The sequence below is a fragment of the Equus asinus genome, chromosome 30 (genome assembly GCF_041296235.1).
Source record: "Equus asinus isolate D_3611 breed Donkey chromosome 30, EquAss-T2T_v2, whole genome shotgun sequence".
Classification (NCBI taxonomy): domain Eukaryota; kingdom Metazoa; phylum Chordata; class Mammalia; order Perissodactyla; family Equidae; genus Equus; species Equus asinus.
The window spans coordinates 2,014,171-2,024,757 of NC_091819.1; the positions used below are offsets into that span (position 1 = coordinate 2,014,171).

General features: G+C 53.9%; 1 protein-coding gene across 1 annotated transcript; it reads right to left on the reverse strand.

The window, feature by feature from the left end:
- On the reverse strand, window positions 1–8,054 carry LOC123282193 (maestro heat-like repeat-containing protein family member 2B). The gene is made up of 9 exons (XM_070501423.1): window positions 8,031–8,054; window positions 7,736–7,876; window positions 6,997–7,173; window positions 6,482–6,640; window positions 5,671–5,772; window positions 5,481–5,576; window positions 1,578–1,680; window positions 986–1,045; window positions 1–246 (listed from the first exon to the last, which is right to left on the reverse strand). The coding sequence occupies exons 1-9, from the start codon at window positions 8,052–8,054 to the stop codon at window positions 98–100; spliced, it is 1,011 nt and encodes a 336-aa protein (XP_070357524.1). The 3' UTR covers window positions 1–97.
- Window positions 8,055–10,587: the final 2,533 nt, after the last annotated feature.

Genomic DNA, 10,587 nt, shown 5'->3' on the forward strand with positions numbered 1-10,587 from the left:
GACCAAGGCCAGTTCCAGTGCAGGGCCCAGGAGCCTGTCCCCACTGTCACAGCTGTCACAGCCTCGTTTGTCCTGGCCGGGACCCAAGGATGCAGGCTCAGAACCAGCCCTTTCGTGACCTCCTGCTGCAGAAGCAGGAGGTGGGGGTGTCGACCAGCTGCTTCTCCTTGGCTTCCAGAACGTATAAGGTCTGCCTGGCGAGGCAGCTGACCATGGGGTCGCCGTCTTCCTGCATGTGCCTCAGGGCTGTGACACAAAATCGGGTGGCTTTGAACAGAGTAACGCTGTCGGGCTGGGCAGGAGGGCCGGGCCCTGCCAGGAGGGTAACCTGGCCATGGCGGGGTGGGGACTGGTAGTTTTTAAAATATGAGCAAGAATTCCTCCTGGAGTTCACACTGCTCAGTCACAAGCAAGACGCCACCCCTGCCAAGGGCCCCGGGACGCCCCGTCTCCACTTTCGCCTCCCTGCTCTGCCCTCCTTGCCCAGAGAACAGCTGTGAGCGAAGTCCTCTGGCTCAGAGCTGCAACGGGACTCAGCGAGCCCGTGGGAACCCAGCGGGGCAGGGACGTGGGCTTGAGAGGGCAGGACAGAGGACAAGGAGGGGAGCGTGGGGGATGTGTCCAGGGGGCGGATGGAGAATGGGAGGACGACAACACGAGCAGTTCCGGGGGCTCCTGAAGGGAGGCCTTGGGAACCCCCGTGTCCCCTCCAGTGAGGAAACTTTGGGTGTCCCTCCTATAAAGAGTCAAAGGAACTGTGCTGGCTGACGAAGGGGCTGGAGGCCACTGGGAGCGAGTGAACGTGGAGGGCAGGAGGGCTCCAACCAACACCCCAAACCCAAATGCCCTGGACATGAGCCCGCCTCGTCACTCCTCCGGATGGTCATTTTTGTGAGCCCATCTGCCCACTTCTCATTCCTCAGCCTCCCCACCAACATCAGTACTTCCACAATGCGCAGGGGGAGGGCGGCCCGGTGCCACTCACCTGAGTATGCCTCCTCGATTTCGTTGGTGTCTTCCGTGCCTAGGGTCTGGATGATCTGGCCTACGGGGCACCCACAGCACCCCAGTGGGCCCACATGGTACCCCGGCCACACCTGCTCTTGTGCCTCTGCCCCAAACACCCCGCACCCCGTTCCCTCCCTCTGTGGTTCCCTCCCACCACGGGCCTTGGCCACCAGCCTCACGTCTAGACCTTTCCCACGAAGGTGACATATTTCCCCCTGCTTCTCTGAAGGGTCATAAGCAAGTTGGGCTGGGGGAGGAGGGGGGACCCCTCGCTCCAGAGGTGTTTTCCCTGGGCTGACAGGAGGCAGTCCCCACCAGTCTCAGAGCTCCCGGCCCTTCGGGAGCTTTGCTGGCTGGCCTCCCCGGGCTCGGCCCATTCTGCACTGGGAAGGCCATCCAACCCAACCAGGAGCTTCCTGCAGGGGAGGGGAGCCGGTGCAAAGAGTCTTCCTCCCGTTCTCCAACACAATTTCCACGGGCCCTGTGTGCCCTTGGGCCCTGGGTCCCCAGGCTGCTTGAAGGACCCAGGACAGTCACACGGGGGCTCCAACAAGAGGGAAAAGCCGTACCTGCAAACCACACTGCCGCCTGGCGGATGCGCGCCTGCGGGCTGTTGAAGAGGGCCTCGCACTGCTTCAGGAACCAGAGGGCCTTGTTTGCCTTCTGCTCCAGCTGGAAGAGGAGGAGCCGGGTCTGGCAGGGTGTTCCCGCCAGCTCTCCTGCCCTCAGACAGTCTGCACACTAAACTGGAGTGGACCACGCCGTGCAGAAAGCTGTCAGAACTCCCCACATCTCCCCCCTCCCCCAGCTCCTGGAGCCCTGTTTCCTCTCTGAAGCCCTCCTGGATTGATTCAGCCGCGGGGGTCACGTTCCCTCTGGGAGGCATGAAGCTCAGAGTCACCCCAGTCTTTGGCTCACACATTTTTTCCCCTACTGCCAAGAGTAGAGGAGTGAATCCCATTGTTTAAATATTGTCTGTTACCCGATCAAAGAATGGGCAGAGATATGAAGAGACATTTTTTCCAAAGAAGATATACGGATGGCCAACAGGCACATGAAAAGACGTTCAACATCAGTCATCATCAGGGAAATGCAAATCAAAACTACACTAAGATATCACCTTATGCCCGTTGAAATGGTTATAATTACCAAGACAAAAAATAACAAACGTTGGAGAGGGTGTGGAGAGAAGGGAACCCTCATCCACTGCTGGGGAATGCTGGGGAATGCAGCCACTATGGAAAACAGTATGGAGATTCCTCAAAAAATTAAAAATCAAAATACCATAGACCCAGCCATCCCACTACTGGGCATTTACCCAAAGAACTTGAAATCAACAATTCAAAGAGACTCATGCACTCATGCACCCCTAGGTTCATTGCAGCATTATTCACAATAGCCAAGATGTGGAAGCAACCCAAGAGCCTATCAACTGATGAATGGATAAAGAAGATGTGGTAAACACAATGGAATACTACTCAGCCATAAAAAAGACAAAATCGTGCCATTTGCAACAACATGGATGGACCTTGAGGGTATGATATTAAGCAAAATAAACCAGACTGAGAAAGACCAACACCACATGACTTCACTCATACGTGGAATACAAACACATGGATAAAGAGAACAGATTAGTGGTGACCAGAGCGGAAGGGGGTTGGGGGATGGGCCAAAGGGGTAAAGGGCCACATATATATGGTGACTGACAAATAATAACGTACAACTGAGATTTCACAAGATTATAAACTATGACATCAATTAAAAAAATATATTTTTTGTTTACATCTTGGCTTAAAATCTCCCATCTCATGGTAATCTGCTTTAGGCTGCAAGAGAACCCATCACGTCTACCCCATTCTGTTTAAACGGGGCCTCGAAGTGAGTGCCACGTGTCATGCGTGTCCCCTAGGAGTGACCCTCTCCTGCAGACCCTCCTTTGCGGGCTCAGAGGATGACGCGTCCTGCCTTCCACAGAGCCCGCCAACCCTCCCCCGTCTGCTGCCTTTCCTGCTAACCTCCCACTCTCCCTCCTCGCTCTGCATCTAAGTTCTCAAACCGAGAGGCTAGATCCTTGGTGTGTTTTTTCAAACTTTGCCGGCAGCAGAATCTTTCCTTCAAATAAAAATCCTAATGGAAACCCAGCATCCCCAGTGAGCAGCCGTGGGTCCGCTCTTGTGACGGCCGTGGGAGCCCAAGCCTGGTCCCCTGGTCGTCTCCCCCATCTTTTGAAGTTGCCCTGGGAAACCGTGGGTTCTCGGACCCTGGTCTCCTCTTCCCACCAGCCCACTGATCCTGCTCCAGTAAGGTCACCAGTGTCTCCCATGGTCCAAGTCCAACAGGCACATCTTGTCTTGACCTTCCTACAGCCGTGCGACAGTCACCGTACGCTGTGGGCCGCTCACTGCTTCCTCCCTTGGCGACTGTGACCCCCATCTCTTCTTGTTCCTCTTCTACTTCTTGGCCTGACTGTCTTTCTGAGTCTCCTCCGTGGGAGCTCACGTTCCCTGGGATCCCCGTGCTGAGTCGCACGCTTCTCCTGCCATGTGGCTTTCCTTCCAGTCACCATCCCACTGGGTGCTCAGTGTTCGCGCATCTGTCTCTCTAGCACGACCCTGCTCTCCAGCTTCGGTGATGTCATCCAGCCTCCAATGGGATAGACCCACAAACTGGACGAACCCCACCCGGACAACACTGAGCCTCTATCATCTCCTCCACCCCTGTGTCCCCGACCTCAGTCCACGACGCCGGCATTTACCCCCATCAGAAACCCGAGACTCGACCTTAACTTCGCACCCCACATCAAATGAGTCTCCAAGTCTGGCTAATCCCCCCGTGTCTTCGTCTTCATGACCTTATCATCTTTCTCCGGCCCCTCTCGAGCACAGGCCCCAGTCCTGTCCCTTGTCAACTTGTCCGCTTATCCGTGGCCAGATGACCTGTCTAAAATGCACAGCTATGTAACCTTGTTTCGCTTGTGCTTAGAACACTTCTGTGACTCCCCGTGGCCTACAGCATCACGTCCTGCTCCTTACTGAGCCCAAACCTCCGCCACACAGTGGCGGCCCCCGCCTCCCGCTTCCTGCTTTGCGCTCCCATTCCCACACTGCACGCTGGCAGTCCGCAAGCCGAAACCAGCCTGCGGATTTTTTCGTTTGTTTCACACAACGTTTTAAACATTGTAAATTATTTGCCAGTATCAGTGTGGGAAGTTTCAGCAAAAATCAGGATTTCCCGCTTCTCTTAATAAAGTGGAAGATCCAGCAATGCTGAGCCCACTTTCTCTCAGAGAATCAATCGCGTGGTTCCCCGCCTTCTGCACCGGAGGCCGGACTGTCTCCAGGGGGAATGACGGAACTGGGCAGCGTTCTTGTCAAAGTGATGAGGTGGGTACACCAATTTCTAACGTCCCGCTGCCTATTTGTATCCAAGAAAGACCTGTTTCTCGCCATCCGTGCCCAGAACTTGACCTGCTCTTTTGTAGAAACACACACAGGGTTTTCTCCCAGTTCACACACGCACTGGGTTTTCTAGGAAGGCATCTGCGATATGAAGCAAAGACCGTATTTCCTTTTGTTTTGAGCTTCACCAAAAGCCGTCCATCACTTAGGCAGTCACATCCGCAACGACAACACTTCCTGGGATCTGCGTCCCCAGCACGACAGTCCTGTACCGTTCTGCTCTTGTCGCGGGGCCCTTCACAGAGATTCCACGTAGAGGGCCAAGGAGCCAGCTCCTTCATCGCGTCCCGTAGCGGGGCGGGCCCCGGCGCGGACGTCTACGACTTACGTCGTACGATGTTATGTTACGTTACGCATGTCACGTCATGATCTAATGTTATACACAGGTTTACATATATTACTAAAAATCACCTATTTCTCCTTTGGGGTTAGGGCATTATATTTATTTCGCAACCTGGAGTGGTAGGCCATATCGGCCACGCATTTCGTCTGAGGGTGGTGAGGGGGTGTTCGTAAACGTGAGCTCTAACAGGATGCGCTGCGTCCGACGGCGCTGAGAAGCACGGCCTGAGACGGCCCCCGGGGGTCCCGTTCTCCCGGGGCCGCCCAGTCTGCTTCTCTGCTGAACGTGCCCTGCGTGGGCTCGTAGGCACTGAGTTTTCTGCCCTGGCCCTAATGGTTCCAAGCCACTCAGAGCTCCCACATGCCAGGCTCTTCCGCCCTTATTTCCCAGGATCAAATTATACGAGATGATGGGTGGAAAGTCCCTGGAACAGAGGAAGGGCTTTGCTCCATACCCCTGGGTATGGCGGCGCCTCAGCTGCCCTCCTGATGCCCTCTCTTTGCCTAAGTGATGCCCTGCCTTCCATTCCCCCTCCCCCAAGACGACACCTCCTCCAGGAAGCCTTCCTTCAATCCGCAGACTGGGCTGAGTGCCCCTCCTTTGTACTCCAAAGTATATTCCTCTCCGTTAGCCCTTCCCAAAGCATTCCGAAATTATCTCCTGGCTCCCACCTTAGACAGGAAGCCGTGGGAGGGCAGGAACCATGTCTGGGAGCTGGACACAAGCAGATGCTCCGTGAGCACCCCACTATTAAACGGCTGCCGCTGCTGCAAACCCCAGAAGCTGCGGGAGAGCCACCCGGACTGCTGGGTGCACCGCCCTCCCTGGCAGAGCGGGGCGCTGAGCAAGCTGCTGGCTTACCAGGGCTCTGAGGATGGTCCATGTGTCCCTCTTGGCAAATATGGCTTTGAGCTTCCACCAGCCCAGTATGGTGGCCACGCGGCGCAGGATGGGCCGGCAGATCTGGAAAGACAGGAAGGCTCGGCATGGGGAGGTGTGGGAGCAGGGCCGGGAAGGGACCCAGAGGGGCACAAAGAGGGGAGACGGACGGCAGTGAGCCCAGCCTGGTGGGATGGAAGATGCCAGCATGCAGAGGGACCCGGGGGTCAGGAGACAGGCAGGGCTCTCCCAGGCATTGTGGCTACCCTGATGCCCCTGTTCCCCATTAATGAGTTTAAAACTACGGCTGTAATGACTCTCCCAGTGGCTGTGGTACAACCCAGGACCCAGAGCAAGGAAATTGCTCACCTCCTCGTCTCATCCATCCACCCCATGTCTTCACACCCCCAAAGAGAGTCCCTCTGAAAACAGATTTCCTTAAAGTCTCGCTCCTCCAAGTGGGATGCTCACTCCCCTGCCTCAGGGTTGGTTCTCCAGGAATATCACCGCTGAGGTCCCTGGGAGGGACCCCTCCCCGCGAAGATAATACCCCATTCAACCGCCCGTTAGCAGCATCCTCCAGGAGGCCTCCTCAGGGCAAAGGACCCAATCTGCGGACACCCAGCATCCTATTACAAACCGAGGCAGCCCTTTTTCAGCTGCAACATCCCTCAGCCACAGTTCAGTCCCTGGGCTCCCGGGCCCAGAGCCGGCCCATGCATCCCAGAACGTGGGCCAGCTCCAGCCCCTCTCTGCTCTGCCCACTGCACTGCCCCCAGAGGGAGCCCCTCACCTGAGCCACATCGATGTTCACATCCTCCATGTGCAGCACAAGGGGGACCAGCAAGTTGAGCACCTGGTGCTTCAAGGGGAAGACGAGGACTTTCCTCCTGACCTTGGCCAAGAGACTCCTATAGATCTCGAAGGCTGCCAAGCGCAGATGCTCTGACTTCTGGGTGAGAAGACACACACACACACACGTGGGGAAGGCACTTCTACCTCAGTCCACGCAGTCCCAGAGGGACAGGTGGTCCCCAAGCTCCGCCCCACCCACCTCACGCTTCCCATGCACACTCCCTCCCGCCACGTGATCTGCTCTGCGTCCACGGCCTCACGAGTGCCCCCGGCTGTGGCCGTTCTCTCTGGCTCCATTTTACCCCCTTTACAAGCCTTGGGAAGAGGCCGGGAGCAATCTGCCCCTGAGAATGGCATCCTAGTCGAGCTAGAAGGGCCCTTGAGAGAGTTCCGTCCACCTCCCTTCCTGTACCGATGTCCAGAGAAGGAAAATGTCCCCTTAGGGGGCTTTACCTCCTCAAAGAAGGGCGCCAGCGTGAAAGCGAGCTGCACCAGGAACGAGGAGGAGTCCTGCCAGGTGAGGTTCTCGACCAGACACCTGAGCACCAGGAGCGTCTCCATCACGATGTCGCTGTCCGCGGAGTGGCAGCAGTTCAGCACGTAGGGCTCGAGGATGTGGAGCTGTGGCACCTGTGGGGCCAGAGCTGCTCAGGCCAGGGGACTCCGGCTGCATCGGGGCCTCTCCTCTCACCTCGATCTGATCCCACGGATGAGAGCAGTGGCCACACACTCTCCCCCCACGTCCCCATCCCGGAACTGGGACTGGACCGCTAAGTGGGTGGCCGTCTGAGGGAGCTGCTCCAAAGGGCATCCGGGCAGGTGCCTTCTGTCCTCGTGGGTAAAGAGGGGACAGCGGAGATGACAGCTCCTTCCACTATCCCCATAAATTCCCCCCCTCTATGGCCTTTATCGTTCCTGCCGATGCCCCCCATCTCCAGGAGACCTGGCCGGTCTGGGATCCTGGAATCGGCTTGGCCTGTTCTGTGAAGTGGCTCCCCTCTTCCCTTTCCTGGGAGGGAGAAAGCATTAATGGCTGCAGCCCCTTACCCCTGGCTTCGTGACGATTTCTAATTCCAAGAGTGTGTCCCGCCCTGTCTATAACTGGATACCCGGGCCTCCAGATCTCTCTATTCCTTCCCCGGGGGGACGACACCTCTCGAGAGCATGCCCACGGCCCCCCGCCCCATTTTACCATGTTCCTGTGCTTTGCGAAGATCTCCACCGCTCGCAGCAATAGCTTCACTGTGGCTGGCTCCTCATACTGGAACCAGTCTGCCAGGATGTGGACAGTGACTTCATCCACTGTGGCTGCCACATCCGGGCACTGGAGTAGCTGGAGAAAGGAGACGGAGAAAGGCTGAAACGGTGGGCGAGGAGAAAAACATCTCGATGGCTTCGAATCTGCCTTCCTCCTCCTGAGGGAAGAGAGGTCCTTAAGGATTTGGAAGAACTGATAAAGAGGACAAAGCTAAATGGAAGGGTCACACCCTATCCTTCCAGAAGTCAGTCATTCTGCAAGTTTTTTCGAGGCAACTTTGACACGAGCAGTTATGGGGGATAAAAGTAAGAAATGCACCCAGACATATAGATATAGATACAGAAACAGCTATAGATATAGACATGTACCTGTGTATGATTATTTGAGCATAGAGAAAATGTGGAAGCATACATATTTTGATGCTGGTTTATGAGATACCTGGGAGATGAAGGGGTGGAGTATAAGCCTGATTTAATAGGAAGGAGAAGGCAAAAGGGGAAAGAAAAAAAAAAAGGCTATCATAGGAAAAAAATAGCATGCATGACTTCATTTGTAAATTTATGTAAAATTATGCATATATATGTCATATAAAAAGACAAGAGCTAATCAGACACATTTAAATGAGGGGAACTTGCTTTTGTGTGTACGCACGCACGCACGCACAAATGGATGTGTATCTGTGTTTAGACGTGAGGCCCTAACAGGAAGGAAGTTTCCGTGGACCGCCCCCAGGCAGTTTCTCCCTGCCTTCGATTGGCAGCCAGGCAGACCCATTTCATTGACTGACCACCCGAGCGAGCTCCTTAAATTTTCTGAGCCTCAGTTTCCTCCTCCACAAAACAGAGGTAACAAGACCTTTTTCTCAGAGTTGCCGTAAGAATTCAAATAACTGAACCCCCTGCTCCCGGAGGACCCTAAAGAAAAGCACACAGCCTCGTCTGTTTTAAACGTTTATTTCTACTTGTGATCTGGAAATGGATGAGGACGGTGAAACCACAGAGACGCTGCACAGGGCTGGCGGGCAGCAGAGCGCTTCCACGGCCGCAGCCTCCTGTTTGTAGATCTTGACCCACTTCACGTTCTCATCAGGCCCCTAAAACCCACTGGTTCTCCATTTTACAATCGACTGGGTCTCCCTTTAGTGGCTGGAGCTAGGGGTCACCCATCTTCCTACGTATGCAATGTGGGTCCCAGCCTTCTCCAAGCACGCCGACCCCTTCCTCTGCCCTTTTAGCCCGAAAATCCAATCCGAACGGCAGGTGAACGAACGCCTATGCACATGTCCACGTGTCTCCGTTGGGTATCGTGCATTTGCGGGGGCTCCTAGAATGGTTCTCAATGTTCTCAGCATTTCTGGAATACTACAGCTTTAAACTCGGGAACTTCTCCAACAGACCAATGCCTGGACTCCATCCCAGACCCACTCAGTGGACTCTAGGCAGGGAGTGGGGAGACGGAGTGAGGCGTGGGCTGGCTTTAGCATTTGTAAAACAACCCCAGAGGATCCCAGCATGCAGCCAGCATTCAGAACCACTGCCCTAAGGAGAGTGACATCCATCTCACGGTGTCCCCTGCCTGCCCAGGCTGGTGCCTGTCCTGTTTCTCAAAGCGAGGTCCAGGGACCACCCGTACTACGACAACCACGAGAGTATTGATAGAAAATGAAGACATCTGGGCCTGGCCCCAGAGCCACTGAATCCAAGCGTCTGGGTTCAGGGCCCAGGAGTCCGCATTGAAGCCGCTTCCCCCACAATATGAGATCCACCAGGGCCGGACGCCCACTGAGCTGGGGCATCCTCTCCACTCCGGGCTCTCCCTTCTGCGTGTCCACATTCCCACATCCTTAGCACAGGTCCTGCCAGCACGACACACATCCTCGAATGCATGGACCAGCGCCCATGTGCCAGCACGCACATATTAGCTCATGGCAGTGGGCCCCTTCCAACCAGACACCGGTGTCCTGTCACCTACACAAGGACACACCGCGACACACCAGGATAACATCTGTTTACAATTTAGCATTAGCACTGCATTCTCTCCCGTCTCTGTTATGTTCAAAAGCAATCCAACTTTGGTAAAAAAAAATTTTAAAAAATCAAGTGCCTTGAATTTTGAAAGGAGCCCATTCAAAGCTATGGTGAATCAGAAACCACAAAACCCTCCTAAACACGGCGGGTAGAAGCATCAACTGGGACAATTTTACTAGAAAGCAATTTGACATTAGTACCAAAAGTCATGGAAGACATTCATATTTTCTGAACTAATGTTTCCACTTATATTCAATATTTAAGAAAATAATCTGGAATATGGGCAAAGTCTGTGGCACAAAGATGTTCATTACAGTGTTATTTATCGTAGCGTAAAATTAGAAAAAAAATGGTCCAAGAAATGATAGGACATCTTTGCCATGAAATATTACATTGCCATTAAAATTTATGTTTACAAAAAAGCATGTAATGACATAAGAAGATGCTTGAAGAGAGCAGAATACAGAAAATTAGTAGAGAATGATTTTAACTACGATAAACACACACACACACACACACACACACACAGCTCCAGTCAGGCCAAAAGCTAAAAGTGGTTTCCTCTGGGTATCACAATTATTAATGGTTTTATAATTTTAAAAATTATTTTCTGTGTTTTCTACATCTTTTTTCTGGCAGGTGGCTAAGATATATAGAGTCAATCAGTGATGCTAAGCAAAGATTTCTTTTATTTATTTATTTATTTATTTTGAGGAAGATTAGCCCTGAGCTAACATCTGCCGCCAATCCTCCTCTTTT

What these genes read in the sequence shown, in the direction of transcription:
- LOC123282193 (XM_070501423.1), bottom strand. Translation starts at nt 8,054, where the DNA reads ATGACTGACTTCTGGAAGGATAGG. An exon ending in TCGCAAAGCACAGGAACATG is followed by an intron (nt 7,174 to 7,735) that starts GTAAAATGGGGC and finishes CTGGCCCCACAG; the next exon opens with GTGCCACAGCTCCACATCCT. An exon ending in TGGCGCCCTTCTTTGAGGAG is followed by an intron (nt 6,641 to 6,996) that starts GTAAAGCCCCCT and finishes CTTCTCACCCAG; the next exon opens with AAGTCAGAGCATCTGCGCTT.